This window comes from Lagopus muta, chromosome 6 (genome assembly GCF_023343835.1).
Source record: "Lagopus muta isolate bLagMut1 chromosome 6, bLagMut1 primary, whole genome shotgun sequence".
Lineage (NCBI taxonomy): Eukaryota > Metazoa > Chordata > Aves > Galliformes > Phasianidae > Lagopus > Lagopus muta.
In genome coordinates this window covers 16,244,184-16,266,410 of record NC_064438.1, presented here as the reverse complement: position 1 = coordinate 16,266,410, position 22,227 = coordinate 16,244,184, and the positions used below count along the sequence as shown (strand labels likewise).

Sequence of the window (22,227 nt, the reverse complement as noted above, 5' to 3'; positions counted from 1 at the left end):
ACAACCATGCTAGTCAAGGAGTTTACATCACGATGGGACCAGAAGATATTCAGATTGAATACACTGAGCCTGTTACACAGTCGCAGCTACCATACTTGGAAACAAGCTCCAAGCCTAATGCTGGGAAAGAATTACAGTCAAGTATTTCAGAACAGATCTTTGTGTGGAAACCATTCTAAAATAAGAGCGTTCCTGGGAGACTTCTTCTGGAATAGCTGCTCAATTTTGAATTCATATTCCAGCTCAGAAGAAGCAAGTTTTGTTCCCTCATAAAAGCCTTAGAATCCACACAAGAAAGGTGACATAAACAGGTCTCAAGAACATTCCTCGAACACTCTCAAAAGTGCACCTCCTTCCAAAAGGAAACTCTTGCCTTGCATGTCCCCAGGATGTCAATCCCACGGAATCTAACAGCCAGAAAAGCACAAACACACACCAGCACGTCCCAGCTGCCTTCTGCCTGGGGTTGGCAGCCTGTACACATGCTTTTTGCCTGCGTAGGAGCTGCAGTTCCAAGAAGCAAGAGTGGCTTGAGGTACTGGGCTGGCTGCATCGAGAACATAACAATATTCCACGCCCTCCCTCACTGCACAGACTTCCTCAGGAAAATAAAAATAAAAACAACCAGAAAGGACTCAGAATAAGCAGGAGGAGGTGAGAGGCCAATGCTTATGAGGATCCCCTAGCCATTGTTCAGATACAATAAGTCACCAGCATCATTCCCTGCATGCAATAAGCTCTGGCTGGCTGACTGCTGCCTCTGAGGACCAGCACAGATGTGCTCTATCTCCAGATGCCAGCAGTTCCACACCCTGGGGAGCAGCAGCCAGAGTTATTTTCCATGAGCTGTAATTATTGCAGCAGGATGGAGAAGGGCTGCATGTGTTGAGGTGATAATTCCCAAGGTAAATGAATCCTGGATCACTTAAATCTGTTCAATGACAATTAAGACATTAACACAGACCAGACAAGCTGAGAGGCGATTTGAAACAAGTCACAAACAAAGCACTTCTCATCTTCTCTCCACTGTGCGAGAGTCTGAGAGCCAAACAGCCCTCAAACATCGACTATGCTGCAGCTCCTCCAATTTCACCAAGTCTATGGGTCAGACACCATTGGCAGAACCACACACTGAAAGGAAAGCAAGCTGGCTCTTCAAGCTGCCAGGAAAAGGAGGGTGGTGGTTTTCTGTCTTGTTTTTTTTTTTCTTCCATTCAGCGATGCTGTCTCATCATCCTGCTCAGAGAAGTAACCCAACAAGTTTCCAAGAGCTCTCTTGACCACTGTTTTTAATTACCCACCTACACACATTACAGCCTTTAGCAATCGTGGTTCTTCAGACAGTGGGAAAATAGCAGAAAGCAAGCAGGTAGAAAGAAAGATAATACACCAGAGCCCTGCCTAGAACAACTTACAGGCTGAGAAGAAACACTACCAACACTAGAGAAAGATGCACCATGCAGGAATTACAAAATAAAAAGTCAGGTGATAGATATGCAAGATCAAAGATTCAACTGCACAAAACTGATCATGCATGCAATTTTGGTTAATAAAACACTCATCTTCCTGCCTTTTCTGGGATCCTCAACCTACAGTTCTGCTGGTGTGCAGCCTCATTTTCTTGTAACGAAACACCATCAGCGAGAGAGAAATTCAGTGCAGTCAGAGCGGGTTTATTGCCAGAAGGTTATTTAAAAAGCATAGGTAAAGGAAAAGATTATTCTGAGGTGCTTCTTGCGTAAAACACTCCACGATCCATTCAGAGAGATCATCTATATATCACTGTCACCTTTCTTCAGATGCAATGCTGGAGTTCACAGACTGCAGTTGCAACACCAAGAACAAAACCAGGCACGCTGAGTTCCAGCCCAACACTGAGCTACTGCAAAACTTTCCTCCTTAAAATCATATATACAGATATGGAGGCAAAGTCTGTGCAAAAAGCAGGGTTTTTTATTTTTATTTTTATTTCCCCTCCCGCCCCCTAGAAATGGAAGGTTATTCAGTAACACAACCACTGGAATGAAAGAAGAAAACAGAGCAGGAGAAACTGGTTAACCAAGTATTTAAGCACATAAGAACATATATACATATTATATCCACACTCACACATACACACGTACAGACATATAATGGCATATATATCCCCTTCCCAAACACCTCACACCCTTCCCCATGCACATACTTCAGCATGAGCCAGCCAAGGCCTTGCAAGAGGTTTCTTCTGCCAGTGTCAGCACTTCTCAGAACTATGAGCAAATCCGTCTCTGCCCTGGGGAATTGAGTTATCTGGTAGCACATTTAAACTCAGAGCAACTACCAGTCACTAAATAAAGCCCTGGCATTTTCCAGGCCTCTGGCTCAGGCAAAACGCGTTCGCTTTCCATAAATGTCTGGAAGGCTGTTTAAAGCAGTGAAATCTGCAAACAGCAGAATGACCTCAGCATTAACAGACACCCAGCACATGGATTTTGTCACAACCGTTCAAGATTCATTCTAGCAGAAGGACTACAGCCTCCCAACCCCAGCAAACACATCGCCTTCTGTTGCCTTTGTAGCGTACAGGAAGCTCAAAAGCAGCTAGGCTAACTGGACAGTAAACCCTCTGCCCTTTAAAGTAAAGACTTTCCCAGCCAGGTACCATTTCCAGTCACAGTCAGACGACAGTAATGATCAATGGAAATGACCAGAGCCAGAAAAACACTTCAGAGAGAAAATTAATAGCAATGTGTATCACATTTTTGGCCACAAACTGGCCAAAATGAGCAGACAGAATTTAATTTCTCTGGAAATGTTAACCATCTGCAGTACTTGTTTGTCAGAGTTTATTGGGTAGCAAAGACCTGGCAGCACACCTCAAACACTCACTAAGTGTCAAGCACACAATTCAAAGTTCAATTGGCACAGAACCACAGAATGGCCCTGGTTAGAAGGGACCTTAAAGATCCTCGAACTCTAACTCCTGCCACAAGCACAGGTTTGATCTGCAGGCACAACAGAGCTCACTTCAGTCATTTGTCTGCAACCCTGACACAACCCCTCCAGAATACTGGATCTACTCCGAAAGAAGAAAATACATATATCCAGGAATATTTCCTGGATCCTTATGGCACGAGGGTTTCTGTTAGCAGTTGACACGGGGGGGCTGTTTATCGAGAACACAGATCAGGAGAGATGAAGATCCAGGTCTGTACAGGTTTCCAGGCAGGCCAAAGGCAAAGACGCCTGCATTAGCCACACCCTCCCTGAATCTCACTGCCGAAATGGGTCCAGATGTTTTAACTATTTCTGCATGTGCACTTTCCAGCGCTCCAACACCTGCAAACTAAGTTTTAGCACACAGATAAGTCATAGCCTTAACTTAATCCAGATAGAAAAAGCAAGCTGTTAAATCCCAGACAGACAAAAATTCTCCACAGCACAGATTTCTTTAACTCAACTACTGAAGACGTAGAAAACGTACAGACTTCTTTTAATCACCCCCAGCTGTGTGTACCTTCCAAGTGGAGACTGCTACCCACGTGCACTTCATCCTATTGGCTCTCACTTGAGACTGTGACCACTAACACAGCGCTTCAGTTTGCTTTCATAGCTCTTGCAAAGGTACACCCAGGTAAGCCCTCAACAGTTTTCTGCTGTTCATGCATTTTCCCCTCAAAAAATAAGAAGAATTAAAAAAATTAAACATATACTTCAAGCACGTGTAGGGGAAACGAAAAAATCAAAAGCAAAATGAGAGCTATCCATAAGAGAAATTACGTCAAAATTCACTCCTACCACAAGGCAACTCTAACCTGAGCTTCTTGGTTGTTTTAGAATTATAACTGAAGTTATGTAAATTACAGCTGCCCAGGCAAAACGTGCACAACGTACGGTGGGACAGATATGCATTTAACACTGGTAGTCTACAGTTCAGTGGTTAAAGGCGACACCATCCATAAAACAAAAGATTCATTGTGAGATTTAAAATGTGCTGCTATTTCATAGACTTCTTCAAGCATTCTGGCTTTTGTATTAAGCTACAAGCACTAAGAAAGAATATTTGGTATGTTATACAGACATCCCCTGTAGTTACACATGAAGCAGCAAAGCTCTTTGCCTTCCATTTGTTCTGAATTCCCCAGAATCTGCTTGAGCCTAGCAAGTTCACTGAAGAAGCACATCTTCATACAGTAAGGGCAAAACCGGGTCACTTAGAGTCACCTAGAGAAAATGGAATGGCAGAAATGGGGCAGGAAGTGCAGTTTCCAGACACAGAAGTTTGAGGCCAGGTTATCCAGTGCTCAGGCTAACTGGAAGCAATACAAGTCTGACAAAGGCATTTTGTCTCAGTTGATCCACATACTGTCACAGTCTCAGCCAAGTATCCCTCTCCATTTATAATGGTACTACAAGAAGAAACTCTTAGCTTCCTCACAGCCACACTTTATAGTTTGAAGTTTTGCATAAAAAGTAGCACTTAATTACATTTCTTTTAAATATTTTCCCCACTCTGAAGTCCAGTCGGGACAGTTTTAATTTAGAAAGACAGAACAGAATTTGCTAGTACAAAATGAAGGCCAAGAAAAGTACAAGTACTGGACAAAGCACGCAGAAGCCCAAAACCCAGGTAAACCTGAAACCTGCACAGATGGTATGCTGAGTTACTGACAAGGATTTAGGTGGGTCACTGCTGTTAGACGTAACTCATGCCTAATTGAAATCCTGTAACGTATGATTGACTACAAATTCTCAACTCCAAAATGACCCCTCAAATTACTTAGGTTACAGCAGCACTGTTTTCTTGTATTCTCCATTTCTTTTCCCTTGGTTTAGTTACAACAGCATAGAACAGTGGAAAAGAAAATGAACTTCTGCAAGACAGCGTTGCAGCAACACAATCCAACTCCCAAACACAAGCCAAGGAATTAACTCAGCAGGTCCACTCAATCAGCAAATTTTCCTCATCAGCTGAAAGGTGTACAAACACCAAGCAGACAAAGCCTGCTTCACACACTACGGCTTCACTAACTCTTCAACACCACAGAAAGAAGAAGCCAAGCTTCTGTCTTCGCTTGCAGCCTTCTCCTCCTTTAGGTCTGTCCAATTCTTGCAGTCTGAGCATCCAGAGTCCGTCAGTGCTAATTCATCAACTTCGTTATCATGTGTAATAAACCACTTGTAAAAAGGAGGTTTAAATTAATGCAACATCAATGGAATGCAACATCACCGAGAAATTAAAGTCAACATACACTCATGACAAACTAAAGAAGGGGCAATAGAGAGCCTCCAAAATCTTGATGGTCCTTGTGGGTTCCTTTCAATCCCGGTTAGTCTATGATTCTACGAAACCATCATCACAGATTTCTGGCAACTACTGAGCCAATGGAGAGACATTAAGGAGCCCCCCAAGTAACCAAGCATCTGCCACCCCATGCAAACCTCAAACCAATGGCAACAGAAGAAAGAAAACCCCCACATTAGGACAACTTCACTTTCACAGGGCAGTACCTGTCCTTTAACAGGAACTCCCAAGAAAAATCTGGAAAAAAAAATAAAAATCAAGCCCTTCATATAACCACACTACTCATTTCTACCATGATAAAGACAGAAATAAAACACATTTCCACTTTTCACAGTGGAGGGGAGAACTGCGAGCTAACACACAGGCAAATTCACCAGAACGGAACAATCCATCATTTTTCAAGATAGCTCACAAGCAGCACACTTCATAGTTTCCTTAAAGAATTGCCTGTTATACCTACGTAGGCTCAGCAGAAAGACAAGAGCTCAAAAACCTTAACTCTGCCCACAAGGACTTCTATTATCGACTAAAGGAAGTCAACTTACGCTGGAGAAGCTCCACTTCCTTATGTATTAAAGATAAATAATGGATGCTAGGTTAGCAGACTATTCAAAACGACCTAAAACACTTCAGAAACCTGAAAGAGTTAAGGAGTATTCAACATCTTTGCTATTAAGCAAGGGTACCTTTAAACACACATACCAATATCCGATGGTCTCAGACCATCAGGAACTTCCTACTGCACATGCTGTCAGCACTGTCCACTGCAATAAACCTTTGTACTCTGAAATGAAGCAATACTGTAGCTGATGCTCTTTGATATATTCCTGTAGGCCTGTCCCCTTGAAGCTAATTTAACGTAACACACTAACATAATGTATTTACTGGCTTACAAGTGGATTTGATTGCTCTAACTCTTTCATCATCCAGAGCAAACTAACCAATTTAAACCGAGCATGTGTCAATTTACTGGTGTCCTTGCAAAAGTCATCCATGGATGTAACATTAATACAGAACAACCACCTCCCATGTGCCTGCGCTGGCTGGTAAAGCACAAGCCACGAAAGAGCAAAGGAAACAACAGCTAAACTAAAACTCCTGCTTATTACACAGACCCTCCGCACCCAGCACTCATTCCTGGAACTCCCTGGAACTTCTCAGTAGAATCTTGTGGCTTGACAGATATTTCCCGTCTATTCTTTAGAGAACAGAAACCACCAAGATGAAGCACTGGTGAGTTCCTCATTCTAAGTTTTCCAAGTACAAGAAGGAACCGAAAGAATTGTTGGCGCATAAACTCCTAACAAAAAACTGTACGGAACAATGCTCTTTCTGGGGCATACTTCCAGTTCTCTCTCCTCCTCTTGCTACAACCGTTTAACCTCTCACAAACTCAAAATCTGCTCTTTGGCTCTATCATGACATTCCCCATGGGCTAACTTGACAAGCGCGGGGCTCCCCAGAAGCATTTCCCAGTTCAGAACTCCCAGCTGGCACACCTCTAACTTCTTTGGAACATCCCAGATGCCCCTGCAGCACGTGGCTTAGGCCAGCCAGCATCCCCAGCCAACACTGTCACAACTGGTCATAAATTGTCGACGTGTCTTATAATGAGGAGCAACAAACTCACCTACAGCGTGCAGCTAACACTGGGTTTCAACTCAGTGGCTGTTCCCTACCCCAAGCAGTCAGGCTGCATTCATACCACATGCTACCCATACCAAAAATACAGACATAATGTGAAAGTAAACTGCTGCCATCAAAGCCATTTCTGATTTATTATTATTATTATTTATACTTTCAATTTCATATTACTGGCTAAATAGAAACGAATTCACATTGGACTCCCTTGTGAGGCTCTTTTGTAAGCCATGTGAGCGTTCATTCCAGGAGAGGTTTTGTAACATTTATTTGTTGTTACAGACAGACCTTACCATAACAATAAGGCACAACAAGTTCTCAGAAACAATCTGTGTTTGTTACCAGTCACCTTGGCTTGCATTATCCAAGAAAGAAGCAGGATAGAAAAAAAACTCACCGCTGGAGCAACACCAAGGCCTATTTTACTATTACATTATCAGCAAGTAAAAACAATCATAAAATAAAAGTTAAAGCAGCTGAGTTAAGAAAAAAAAAAAAAAAAAACTTTTAAAATGGCAAAAGGCAAAGATGGAATTCACAGTGGGCTATTGCTGAAATACATTCACACTCTTCTCAAGTATGACCTGATGCATCCAACTGGTGCATTCATTACGTAAACAACTACCCTGAGAGTAAATTTAAAGTGCTCAGGCTCAGCAAATGTGTTCAGACACCATACCTGAATGAGGCTAAAAGCCTTCGTCTGGAGACAGAGCAGCCAGCACTCTGAAAATATGAACTTAAACTTTGTGGTAAGCCTGAAGCTCCAGTGTTGCCTCTCTCACCCAGAGGACCTGTGCCCATGACTCGCATTGTGCTGGCAGTGGTTGCCAGAAAAGATCCCTGAGCCAATGACGGACTGACTGAAGCTGCACTGAAGTCATAGGGACTCCCACACAGCGCATTCCCTCGTCACCAAATTAAGCACGTGTTCCATCTTGCTGCATTCCACACTCAGGCACAGTGAGAAGTTTCATCAGTTTTACATTATCTCAAGAAAATCAGTATGAATTAAAAGCCATTGTAAGGGCTGTGCTCAAGTGCATTTTTTATTTCACAGTGCATCCCGAGCTCCAAGCTTCTGTGATGATCCAGCACACTCCTCTGTTCAGCTGTCACTATTCAGCATGTCGTGGTATTGGGCAAATCATCATTCCATTAAAGAAAATCACTATCTCCCAATGCAGCACACCACAGGCAGCAGCTAACTGAGCTCCAGTGAATTTAAGAGCAATTCTTGCTGAAGGTAACGTTTTAACGAGAGTTATTTCAAACGCTTCTACTTTTTAAGAGCCAGACATAAAACATCTGCTATACAGCATTAAGCACTTAAATATTTTCAGACAAAAATACATCCTTGCCATATCAGAGGCAGAGAACCCTCCCTCCACAGAAGCACCAAGTGCAGCAATCACTCTGCCTCACCTCCAGGTCAGCACAACACACGTCTTGCAGAGGTTTATCATTACTCCAAGCCACATTAATAAAACCAACTCCTGCCACGACCACATACAGAGCAAGGACACTGCTCCACAGTAAAGTTATTTCATGGCCAAAGCATTCCAAATCTACTCTACCAAGCTGAACTATGCAGAAGCTTCAACACCAGAGAAGTTCCAGAACATCCCCAATCCTGCCGAGATCTATTTACATACTTGTGAGATAAGCACATCGAAATACTTCTGAGAGGTAAAAGCCCCTTAAACTCAGGCGTCTGCTCACAGGGCCGGGAGCTGGAAGCAGGAGCCTCCTCAGCACGCTCACAGCTGCTCTGCCCACGTGCACACAGCACGCTCATCCCTGGGGCTCACAGGGGTCACAGCTTCACAAATAGGTCTGGAAGGCAGCGACTGAGTGCCACAATAATGGAAATGCTGCTTCTACAGTGAGATGAATCAAATTCATCCTCCGAGTTACAACTTAATGTCACTGTGAACTGAATTACGCTATTAACCTAGACTACTAAAAGTTATCTCCTTAATAAGCAGGAATCAGAGAATCGCATGAGTTGGAAAGGACTCTTAAAGGCCATCTGGTCCAACTTTCCTGCAGTGAACAGGGACGCCTACACTAGATCAGGTGCTCAGAGCCCGCCCTCTCTGACCTTGGGTATCTCCTGGCATGGGGCATCCACCACCTCTATGGGCAACCTGTGCCAGTGCCTCACTGCCCTTATTGTAAAAACCTTCTTTCTTATATCCAGTCAAAGGACACTGAATATTTTAAAGGTGTTCATAAGACCAGCAAGCAAACATGTGGCAGCCCCAAGGAACACCGTGTGCTCCTCACCCTCCACATAAAACAGGGAGTTCACTTCTTTCTTGCTAAAGCTGCATAGCTTAACTCACTCAAGTAGGAACATCATCTCACCAACACAAGTGCTCAGAATGGAGTGAGTCGCATTTTGGGTTTTCTGAAACTACCTGGAAGACCGAGGTTAGGGTTAGAAGAAGGGACATCCTGAGACGGACATCTTTCTTGTATAAACAGGACAGAACAAGCAAAACATAACACGCACCTACATGGAGTTCCAACTAAAAATAGAGAGCGGCGATGCAAGCAGCCAACGGTCATCGCTCCCAATGACAGCATTAATAATCGCAGCCGCTTCAGAAAGGTGGGTGGCCCAATAAAAGAGGCCCCGGGGTGCCGTTCTGCCCTCCTGGCCGCGCCGCCGACTTTCCCCAGCCAGCCGGCAAAGCTCCGCAGCGAGGCGCAGCGCCCAGCCGGAGCCCCGCACGTGCGGCGCGCAGCCCCGCGGAGCCCAGCGCCCGCCCGCCGCCCACGGCCCGCAGACGGAGCCCGGCTGCGCGGGGGGGGGGCTCGCCGTTCCCCCACCCCCCTCCGCAGCCTCGCCGAGCCTCAGATTCCGCCCGTGAGCGACACCCGACACCAGCGCCTCCAAACCCCGCAGAAATCCGGGACCGCGGAAACGCGGCGCGGCGAAGGGGGGGCGGGGGGGGACGCGCACACGACTTTTGTCTCTTTTTTGCGACCGGACGCGGCCACCGAGAGCCCCCCCCTCCGCAGCCCGGTCCCCGGGGGAAGCGGCCCTGCGAGGAGGGAACGGGAGGCCTCTGCGTGCGGCGGGGCCCCCCGCACCCCGGGCCGGGAGGAGCCGGGCTATGGGGGCACGCGACGCGCCGCCTCCCCGCCCTCCCGCAGCCGCCCCCGGGGAGCCCGCTCTGCCCGTCCCGTCCATGTGCGCGTCTCTCCCCGGCGGAGTTCTGGGGAAGTTTCTCCAAACTCCGCCAACAAAAGGGGCAGAAGCTCCCTCTGCCGCCGCTCCCCCCACCCCCCCTTCCCTTCCCACGGCACTCACCCCCGGCCGAGCCCGGCTCGCAGCGCAGCACCGAGGCGGCCAGGAGCCGCAGCAGCAGCAGGAGCGGCGGCGCCGCCTCCATGTTGTGCCGCAGCAGCAGCTGCCGGAGCGGAGCCCGCCGAGCGTCTCAGGCAGGTTCCATGCTCGGGGCGCTGCGCTCGGCGGGGAGGGAGGCGGGAAGGGGGAGGCGCCGCGCCCGGCCCTCCTCCTCCTCCTCCTCCTCCTCCTTCTTCGCCTGCCCCCCCGCTCCTGCCTCCCTGAAGGGGGCTGGGATTCTCCCGCTCGCGCGGCAGCCCGGGGAGGAGCCGTGCGCTCGCACAGGCCCGCGCTGTGCACCTGGCGGGGAGCGGCGGTTCGGCTCGGGGCTGCTCGCGCTTTCTGGAGACATTCGTCTGTTGGTTTTGTTTTTGGGTTTGGGTTTTTTTTCCTTCATGAGGGGAACACGAGAAGGGGCAGAGAAAAGAGCTCGCTGTGTGTTTACAAAGAAACTACTCGTGCATCTGCATTGAGTGTGTCCATACCTGCTCCTTCGTCCACGAAGAAAAGCAGCTGCTTTCTTCCGAGGTGGGGGTTTTCCTTCACCTTCCTCTTCCCAGCGATACAAGCATTTCCTCAACACTCCGTGTCTGCATCGCAAAGGAAGTCACTTTTCAGCAGCAGTTCAGTCGCTTTTTCCCCATCAAACACGTTGCCTGTTGATACACATACATTACCAGTGAGAAATGGGGCAGAAGTTGTTCTGTGACACGAGGCCTCGGATGCCATGCCAGGAGCTGAGCTGTGCCACCTGCCCCCCACACATCCCACTCCTTCCTCACACCCAGCTACCACAAACACCTCGGCAGCATGGATGGAGTCAAGGATTTCCCTTGGAGCCTCCATTTTCCCTTGTGCCAACACCAAATTTACCTTAGGAAACAAAGTTGCTGCAGTCTATACACAAGTCAATCAACAAGGGATCCCCTTGTAAATCACAGTCAAGCCGTAAATCACGTGCAAGCACTTAGACAATAGATGTTTAAAAGTTGCTTTTCCTTTCAGAGGTTCCCCAGACAGTGGCCGTGTCCTTATAGATCTGCCTCGCTGTAGGTTCTGCAACCATGGTTGAGATTTCTTCTTAGAGACCTATGGACCCCTGCCCATCTCAAAAAGTGGGACCAAAAGCTCATGAATTCTTTTGGGACCCGATGGTTAACAGATGCAGGCTTCCTTTAGGTTTCCTCCTTTCCTAAGAAGGGTTTAATGTTGGGATAGTGTTCAGGAGTTACAGAAGGTCTATAGGGCTGACCTTCACACCAACCTACAACGGAAAATAAAGCTTTCTGCTCTACTTTGCTGCTTGTTAAATACATAAAGAATGCTTATTTTAAAGAGGGCTGATTCCAGGTGACATTTCAAATCTGGAGAAATCTCAGTGTTCTTCAAGACAGGAAAGCCAGCAGCTTGTCTTCCTTGATAGAAGTTCTGCAATAAACCAGAGCCCACTGTGAAATACTAATGGCAAAACTTTGTATGAAGAGCTAAAGATGATGCTGACTGAGAGATTTCAACAGAGACCAGCATTTTTCAAAGGAAAGTACTTGCTGTAAGGAAAGTTACTGAGACTGAGAAGACCCACTGGTGGCTGCTCAGAGCCCCACAACAACCTTTGCTGTGATGGAGGACTATTCACCTAGCCCACAGAGCTTCATACCATGTGAAAGTTCATTCTTTGCAGTAGCACAGAGCTCAAATGAAAACTTATTTTCAGAGTGTGATGTTCTTGCTTGGCAATCCTCTTCCTCCTCCAATTAACAGACTAGGGGGCAGTCTCTGAAAGCTGAAACAAAGGAAAGGGAGACTAGGCTATGGAGGTAGGCAGCTCGGAAAGACAGACTTACCAGATTTTATATTTATCAGATATTAAGTTTATGCTTCTTTGTGACTTTAATAGCAACACCTTTGCTAAAAGGACATTTTATCACAATCTGGAGTGATGGCAAATCTAGTAGCAGCCAAGAGCTCAGTATTTCACCAATCACAAAGATGCAGCATTAACGCATTCATATGTTGCAGGGGTATTAGGAGAAAATAAAATTTGGGCAGCTGTGAAAAGAAGCCTGACCTCCATGCTGAGGAAGCTGTCTCCCACCTTTGTGCCAGTCCTCCAAGAATTCCTCCAGCAAAGCCAGGGAAAGCAAAGCTGTGACATTCCTGAAATGTCTGACATACGTTTGTTAGAAAGTAAAAAACAGGTTAAAAATAGTCTTAGCAGGCCTCATTTTTGCCCCCTTTTTCTTATTTGAAGAAAGAGGGATTCCTTTCTGAGAAGGTTGTATGCTCCCAGCACAGAGGACTCCAAGCACAGAGCCAGTGCCCCATATCTAACTTTTCTTACGTAGACCTGAGCAAGTCACAGTGTAGCACTTCCTCAGTTTCCCCGACATAAAAGGGGCAGGGAGAATAATTTTCCTTTCATCCTTTCTGCGTAACATAGAGAAAGCTGCAGCAGATTTGGGGCCTGGCTGTGCAAAGAAGGAAGGGGAGAAATGTAGACTGCAAGCCCAGCACTCCCCCCGGAGCTGCAGGCAGGCCAGCTCTTGTTTTCTGCCATTGTTGTCGTCCCTGACAGAGAAAGGAGGGAAGTGCAGAGGCTTAGAAGGGAAAACAAAGAGCCCAGCTGTATCTGAGCTCCCAGGGATGTCCTCCAGGATAACCTTGCCATCCCACCACAGCTGGAAAACTTGGCTCGACTGAAATGCTCTAAATGCTTTCTACATATTTACTCCTTCTGGATTTCTCTCTCCTACTCCAGTTTACAGCGTTCTCCTCTCCCAGCTGCCAGAACTCTGAGCTCCTGTAGAGCTAAACACTTAATGACAACTGCAGAAGCCCCTAAAGTGAATTTACTGCCTTATAAATGACACACAGGTTTATTTTATGGCAAATATCAGTACCTAGGCATGCATCTTTATTCCTCTTGGGCAGCACTGTTTACTGAAGACAAAGTCACTAGATCCAAACAGGCTGAAGAGGTTCTGTGGTGATTTGCAAAGGGGATGCAAAGAGAACTGTAAAAAAAAAGACAGAAACAAAACAGTTTCCTCCTCTAAGGCCATAGGAGGGTCACTTTCCTATTCCAGCATCTGAGATATAGGTCTTCATACTTCCTCACCCAGCTTTCAGACAGAATGCAGCATCAAGCTAAACATATAGAGGGATTTTTAGTCCTTCTCATCATTTATCACAGGTGAAATTGTGTATAGATAGTCTACAGTAAGTTAGAAATGATGGAGAAAAATACTGTCTGGATGAAGGTTCCCTCATCTCCTTCAAAAAATAGACATGAGGAGGACAACATATACATACAACAGCCATAGTTAAGATCACACCTCCCAGGAAGACACCTAAAGAAACTTTAGCAAGGTGTGGGTGAGGTCATGGACTCATCAGGACATGCTTCAGAAAGCTTGGGCCATCTGCCAGATTCTACAGGCAGCACTCAGTGGCTTCTCCAACACCAGTTGCTCATATTCTGCCTGTTAGTAATGGCAGCATTCCCCTCTTCTTTTATCCATCTTCCTGGTTCGGACTGTTGCTCCCTGTGAAAGTAAGCACAGCACAAGCAAGGCCTGAGGTTACGGGAACTTCTGGCACTGCTTTGGAAAAAGAGGCTTCTTAGGTGTTAAACAACACAATTAGTTCAGAACTAATTAGTGGCAGTGCAGTTATTTAAGCTGTCTGATACAGTGTGGAAATGTTACCATCATCTCCTACTCTGTTGGTCAGAAATGGGTGATGGCTAAATAACAAGAAAGCTATTCTTTTTGGAGCCTAGTCAGGCAAGCAGAAGAGCACATCTGCATTATAGATATAACTGTAGAGAATCATGCATGTATGATCTGGAGTACTCTCCTTCATAGGCAAGTGCCATGCCTGGAATTACAGCCCTTGCATTTCTAGTGCAGCCATTTCCAGCATCATTACCCCAGTGAGGTTATGGCAGCTACAGACTGGAAAACCTGGAGACACTGTGAATCAGGAGATCAGAGTACTATGGGACAGAGCCTTCCCAGAGAAATGAGCTAAAGGAGAGGTGGCTGACAGGTTTGCAAGAGGAAATCTCATACTTTTTTTTTTTTTTTAAATCTTAAAAGTGTCCTAAGGGTATTCTGTGTTAGCGAGATGGTGAGGATAAAGAGCCTGTTCCCAAAGCCTCCTGCAAGCTAGCAGCCTCAGGAACAGAGGAGCTGGCACTGCCTGAGGAGGAGGAACATGTCACCATAAAAAGTCCTGAAAATATAAAAATAGTTCAGTGGGTTTTTTGGTGGTGATTCTTGGACTCCGAATGCTTTTCTGGTCGTAACTACACTTCCTGTTGAAGCTACCAGAACAGCAGTCATCGCATTTCTCTGTGCTGCACGAGCAAGTGTTGCTGTTTAAGCCTCCATTCCAGCTACCTTTTTGGAGCTGCTTATAAAATTAACCATTTCTGGTGTTGGAGCCACACTTTCTGTCTAGTTCTTAGTCTACAAAATTCTGTTCCAAAGAAGGGAAAAATTATCCCCTTGACAGCAAATAAGGGAACTACGAGAGTGACTGAACACAAAGTGCATCACAGTTCTCTTTGTCCCATGCTCTTTATGAAGAGCCATCTTTTATTACTCCAACATTGCAGTGGAAATTCAAAGTGTCAGCAAAAGTTAAAGGAATCGGCACAGAGACAAGTATTCAGGGAGTACTGTAAAAATCCCCAAGTGAAACACATAAATTCAAATGAAAAGTCAACTATAATATGTTCTGCCTGCTCCAGACTGCGAGGTTAACTCCAGCCTCCGCTGTGTCTGAGCAACCAACCAAGTAGGTCGGTTTGTGCAGCTATGCATCTCCCTTTCTGCAGTGCTTGCAGTGACCTAAAACTTTACATTTGCACACTCATTGCCACAAGGTATCACCTAAGGCCTTACAGCAGTAGGCAGTGGCAGGTTTCTTGAGCCTCACTCCAATGCTATCCATCACATGGGAATCACTTAAGCAGCTTAGCTTTAGTCATGATGTAGGATAAAGCACACCCCGAGATTCCTTCTCCAAATGCAGGATTAATGTAACACAGCTGGTCACATTATGAGGATGCAAGAACAGATGCTGAATGCGTCACAGAGAAGTGCTGTGGTTTAGTCCAGCACCTTTATGTGTCTTTATGCTGCTCCAAGCATCCTTGCACAGCACAGGTGTCTTGTACCAAGTAGAGTGAGAAAAGAGCTTCAGAATCCTTCAAAAGAACCGAGTAACTCTGTCTCATTTTTGGAAGAAAAGCATTATGCACTCAGTGGTATATACAAGTGATCACTCCCTACCTTCCATCTGCCCACCCATGGTAACTGGCTTTTCATCACAGCATTCAATTCACTGCAACCTGACGTTCACATGCTTGCCTTCTTTGCTCTGTGTACCACAGGTTTGATACTGATGGTAAAATTCCAGTCAATGGTTGCAAATAAAATCTCCACACAGTCATACTTGAGCTGCTGAGGAACCCACATTACTGGGAGTGCAGGAGGTAAATCTGGAATCCATCTGTCCTCAGAGACACAGCATTTATTCACATAACAGCCAGGTCCTGCCTCACCTTATCCCCAGTCAATCATGGTTAATACCCAACATCTAAAATAATACTATAAAAATAGTAAAATAGAATAAAAATAATAAAGTAATACTATAAAAATAACCTGCTACAGTCTGTGTGACCATGGAATCTGGGTGGCTGTGGAGCCTGCAGCCTTTGTAGTGTGATCACCCTTTCAGAGTAAATTGGGTGTACAGAGGAAACATTGCAAAACATGATGGTCTGTTAACACACGCCTGTTACATTCATTCCTATCTTAACAGATAAAACTCACCTCCACCACTGAAAGCATCATCAAGTCGCATGCTGTAAGACTAGAAGATTTAGGAATCATAGAAATAGTATCAGAATGAATATGGGCTGATGTTTGGACCAGATGATCTTAGTGGGCCTTTCCAACCTTTATGATTCCATGATTTAGAACAAACTGATGGTAAGATGCCACCCTTAACTATGCTATAGATGAGGTCACAGATAAAGGTTGTTTCTTTGACTTTTGCAGCATGAACAAAATTTCTTTAACTTTTGAAAGGTACTTAAGGTGCGGCCTGTTGTAAGCAAACGTGAAGCCACACTCAACTATTTACTGCCTGACTAATTTTGGTGGGCAATTCAGATGCCAGGCAGGACTTGCTCTGTCATGGCAAGATAGGAATCTTTCTTGTGTGCAATGGGAAAGGCCCCACGATACTGCTCAGAGCCATGACTATTTAGATATTAAAATGGATGTCGAAACTGATCCTGAAAACAATCTGTTACGTGAACTCTACCTGCTGACAGCACTTGGAGTGGTTCTTGATGGGGTTATGATGAGTGCTCCTGGCAGCTGCCAAGGAAAGTATGTGGAAGGTAAGGGAGAAAAAAAGGAAGGTGACATATAAGGGAAAATTTGCAGACAGGAGTAAATGGGAAAGGAGTGGTGATAAAGTTTTCTACAAGATTTACACTGGTGTAGATACACACAAGTTCACTGCACTTAGCATTTTCTTGAACATGATCTGCTCAGCACTTTGTAAAATCTAAGAACATATAATATGCCTATAGGGAATTTCCTATCTGGCAAGCGAGATGACTGAAACTGTACCAAAAAAAAGAAGTTATTTCCGCGGCAGTCCAACAGTGTGAGATGTGCCTGAAGGTCCGCAATGGAGAATAATTTCCCGTAGATGGCAGCACTGGTGAGCATCATCAGCTAAACCACAGCTCCGGGTAGTCGAGCTCACACCCACGGTTTTATAGGAACTTTTTGTAGCATCTTTCACTGATCGTAAGCAAGGTTTTTTTCAATCATGAATGATTCTGGACTCTTTACGGCTCTTCTTCACCTATCCCTCTCTGATAGTGCGACTACACTTCAAACATACAACATTTGCACAGTACAAATATGTAATAGACATGCATTCTGACACAGTCGTACAGCCCACCACTCACAGAGACTCAGGAACGTGGTGCTGAAGCATCACTCAGGAGCTCAGAACCTATGCACAAGAATTTTTGTTACTTAGGAAGTATCAGTGTGATATCGATCAATCACAATAGAGAGGATACAATATTCTGCTTAGGTAATAGAAGAGTTGAGGCTTTATTACTTCTTGGATTTTTGGATGAAATTGGAACAATTGCTTAAGTCAATGCATTAGAACACCTTGACAAAGGGGAAGACATGACTGAGTTAAAGTCTTGGTCCATGGAAAAACGAAGTCTTCACAAGAAACTTCCGCTAGTTCCCTCAATTTGCTGACTTCATTGCAGAGCTAGACCTTTGATTTACTGATTTTCACCTCTCCTTTTCGGATTTTCCTTACAACAGTACAGTACAGATATAAAAATCAAGGAGGCCACAGCAAAAAGTAAAATACAGTTGGCATGGTGAAGAATGATGACCAAGCTTGCACTGATACAACAGTAAAAGGAAAACAAGTGAGGAACTGAGTTATTATAAAGCAATGAAAGCTCTTGCTGGTTGTCACAAAACAGGCATAGTTTGTAATGAACTTTTTGCTTCAGTATCTATTAAAACAATCACTATGGATCAAGGCATTCAACAACAGCAGCATGGGGAAAAACCTCACACTGGAAAGAATAGAAAAGATGTGGTACACAGAATTAATTTAATCTAACTAAAAACTAGGACATTTAGGAGAAACTTTAGAGCTATTGCTGGTGACCTCTGACAGCTCATGCAGGATTAGAAGTGCTTCTGGGAAGCAGAAGAGCCATAAAGAGAGTGCTCATCTTTGAAAGGGAAAAGGGAGGACTCAGAAACATGACTTGCTTAATTCAATTCCAAGAGAAAACAAAACTAACACACCATTTGGAAGCATCTACCAGGAAAATATGGGTTGGATGAAAATACTACAGAGTAGCTGTGATATTCATCGGAAAACTGCATCAGTAGCTGCAGTAGTCATCAGGATTGGCTGGTCTATAGGAAAGAGGAAAAGTGAAAACATATTCATTTCTGTAAAGAGAAAAGATCTACCCTCTATGTCCTTGGTTAACAGGTCAGGAAGCTCAAACCACAGCAAGGGAGGTTCGGCTTTGAAGAAAGGAAAAATATAACAGTAATAAGTATAGCTGGAATAGATGTGAGAGTCAGGAACCAGTCCTAGCAGAGATTTCAGCAATCCAGCAAGACAAACACCTCTAAAATTTACTGCACACTGCCCATTCTGTCCTGAAGCTGGGGCACAGGGAATCTGACCTCCTGAGGTCCATCTTCTCCCTTACTTACTCTGATTTTAATATTTTCTTACAAAGCCATTATATTAGGTTATTAACAGAATACTCACTAAGAAAAAAAAAAAAAAAGAGGAAAGATGTAGATAGGGCTGTAAGTGATGGAAAAAAATCATCAGATGCTGACTCTGAATGCCATGAGATCAATCACCTAGACCAGGCAGTACTTCTTGGCATTTTTACAGTCATTGTGCATAAATCCTCTCCACACAGGGGAAGAAGCCACAGGATTTGGAAAGTCTCTGCGGCTCTTCAAAAGTCTGGTGTTACCCTTTGGTTTTGCAGGATGACAAGATGCCCATCCAGCTACTGCACATACTTTTCCCCATGACCTCAAGTTTCCTGTCTCCAAGCCTTATGGATTGTCAGTAAGGTCTTCTCTCTCTTCCACTCAGCAGGATAGACTCCAATGCTGTCCTGGAATATCACTATTTTCAAGTGCACAAGTAAAGACCACCATATAACACCTACAACCAGGTCCATCAGTTCATTAGTGAGGCAGACAAAAGCATCCACAGAACAAAAATCACTATTAATCATTCTCTTCCCTTAAGTGCTATAAGATTTCTAAAATGCATTGCCATCTCATGTGAATGGGCCCAGTTCAACAATGGTTGATGTTGCTTTGGTCTACACATTCTGTGACGTGAGAAGCCACACAGACATCTATTATTATTGTGAAGAGACACTATAAACTCTGAAACAACACAAAACCAAATGAAAAATAAAGGGAAAGCACAACAGGAATAAAGGATCCTTAGCAACTGGGCAAGAAAAAGTCATAGTGGAAAGTATAAGATGGCTACTTGACAGATAAAGTGCAAGCTCCTTGTTTTCAAGACTAAAAGATCAACCTCAAGAAGGAAAGCCATGGAAAAAAGAAAAAAAAAAAATGTTTATAAAGGGGCAGCAGCTGTGTGTCTGAGATGATTAGTAGGCGTAGGCTGCAACAGGTTATTAAGCAGCTTGGTTTGAGGAAAACCAAATGTTTTATTTCAAGCCTCCAAAAACAGTAGGCTGAAATATGACCATCAGTCTACTTGGTGTAATATATCAGAACTCATCCTTCTCAAACTAAAACGTCTATTATCTTCGAATAATTTGCAATTCAAACAAGGCAAGGGATAGCTAAATCTAAAGCAGTTCATTTCAGTAGGAAGCCATGGAATGCCCTCAGTGTTTCACATTTTGGTCGAAGGGAGAGCACTCAAGTCACTTGCTTGGAGAACTAAGGTGTGGGGAAATCTGCCTGTGCCTTCTCTCTGAAGTGGTTGTATTTGGAACATTAGAGTCTTGTCTTGGAGGACTAGAGAGGAAAAGCAGAGAAGCCACATCCTATGGAATTTCAGCTAACTGGGAAGCAGGAGCCAGACCAGCTCTAGTTCTTAAATACTGTAGCCTGTTTGGGGGGCCAAAAAGAACAAAGACCTGGAGAAACAACAGCCAGGCTCTCAGACTATCCTCCTGAAATTCAGCAGTGCTGTACTGCTGCTCCTTCGGCAACAAGACTGGCACACCCTCTTTGTACTCTCTCTGCCAGGATTAAGGACACAGTGCTCACTGCTTACATTGTGTTCCAGTCCATGGTGTCTGTAGGGAAAACAAGGATTCTACCTTTTCTATATCTCCCTTCTATTTTTAAGCCTTCTAAATGATTAATACTGGTTATTTGGGGCCTCAGGGTGGGGAAAGAGTTGGAAGAGGAGAGAAAGGGGGAAAAGATCGAAGAAAGTTGCCTGAGCTGCTGACTTTGTTGTTATGACAAAGAGGAAAATGCTCAAGTTCTAAGCACTCAAATTTCTGAGAAACCCATGACGTTGGAGACGCAGTGCGTGTTCATCAGCCTTCACTTAAATATTTACTTTGTCTCCGTGATTGCCTCTGATCCGAGCTCTTGGCGCCATGATGTCACTGGAAGAAGCCAAGACCAGACCCTGGTAGGAGCAGTGGTCATCAGACTGGCTTTCTGGCACTGCCCCGGATTAGTCATCAGCTACCCTGCTCCCCATTATTACACCAACAGGCAGCAGGCCAGCTTTTGGCTCAAACATTCTTACTTCCCTTCTGTCTGCGGTAGGAACTCTCCTTTATTTGCTTTTTAACTAGAAGAACAAGAAAGTTCTCTGCAGGAATTTACAGGTTGTGGGCAAAATCCAGTCTGGAATAGATAGGAACAAAGAGAGTTGAATTCAATGACCAAACACATTGGTATTCTTGTAAGGTGGGACATCATCGGTGCTTACTTAGAAGTAAGTTCAGCCCTTCCCTTAAAATAGGAAGGCAATCTGGAAGATAAAGTGAAATATCCTGATACCACTCACATATACAATGCAAAGAACACCACCGCCCCTTCAAATGGCCACAACTGGTCAGAAACAGAACTGTGTTTGCAGGCTATGTGACAATATTCTATGCAGAATCACAGAATGGCATGGATTGGAAAGAACCTCAAGGATCATCAAATTCCAGCTCCCATGTGCCTGTCTGCTGGCCAGCTTTTTCTCTCTCTTCCTAAAAGCTTTTAATCCATTTTTGTCCAAACCAACAAACAGCAGAGAGCTCAAAGATACCAAATTTGTAGAAGTATGATTGTAATAGACAAACATCACTGGCAGCATCACCAGCACAACATCAAACTCTCTCAGCAGCCTGGTTGGGGATAAAGGGAGGAAAGAGGATCTCTGTTCTATTCCAGACTGCATTTGGTTTACACGGAAACATATTTAAGATTGGATATACATTAAAAAAAGAAGCTGATGCTCTACAGGCAAGTATTACACTGCAGTATCAGTGGATTGCGAGGATGATTTAGCAAGAAAAGAACAGTCCAGCAGGAGGGGCTGATATGTGGCTCCAGTGCTTATCCTTTGCCAGCAGACTGGTGTGTGGCCCTGGGCACATTATTTCACCTTTCTGCCTTCTGTGAATAGCAGCTGATAGTGTGCGTGTATGTGCCAGAACATTTCTGTATAGAAGCTACAGAGCTCCTCTCCATCTCTCCCATCTCCCCTTCTGGCACAAATCTCTGCAGAAACTCAGCTGTAAGTGCTAGCATTTCTGATGCAGTAGAAGTTCTAAGCTGGCTTGAGAGCAGAATTTAAAATATAATTTCAGAATCAAACAACACATTCTTCAACACAGACCATAAAGAGACAAGAGTCCAGCCCCTGACATAGCTGGAAACAGCACTTCAGTTACTGCCAGGTGAGCTCAGCAATTTCTTGTTTCAGTAGAGATGGGAGGAAAGGGCAACCCCTATGCCAAAGTCACTCAAGTGCAACCCGGGCTGTTCAAGTGATTCCCCGTATCTTCCTGCCCCAAACCCCTCTCCCTCCACACACACCACTGCCTGCTTTTTACACCAGCTCTGCCATAGCATACAGGGATCCTTGTCACCAAGTCCTCCTCTTGCTCTCTCATAATGAAAAACAGCTGTGGTAGGCATGTCCCAAACAAAGCCTTACACATTCCTGGTGGAACTGCCTCCTCACCGCCAAAACCCCCAGACTTTATATTTACTACAGAAAACTCAAAAGACAACCACTTTTCCTCCTCCAAGCTGTAATTTCCTCCCTGACAGGCCTGTCAAATTTAAGATTTCATGTACTATTCTTATCTCGAGTCCCTGATTCCCCC

At 44.8% G+C, this 22,227-nt stretch overlaps 1 protein-coding gene across 2 annotated transcripts in view; it reads right to left on the bottom strand.

Moving 5' to 3' along the window:
* Nucleotides 1-10,447, bottom strand: part of LRP5 (LDL receptor related protein 5) — a 135,810-nt gene extending 125,363 nt beyond the window's left edge. Inside the window, exon 1 of one of the 2 annotated variants that reach the window (XM_048949683.1) lies at nt 10,248-10,447. In XM_048949683.1, coding sequence (XP_048805640.1) covers nt 10,248-10,329 — 82 coding nt within the window. In that variant the 5' untranslated portion in view covers nt 10,330-10,447. Of the gene's footprint in view, nt 1-9,447; nt 9,579-10,247 lie in introns of those variants that run through there. The other variant, XM_048949684.1, reaches the window with a different exon arrangement.
* Nucleotides 10,448-22,227: the final 11,780 nt, after the last annotated feature.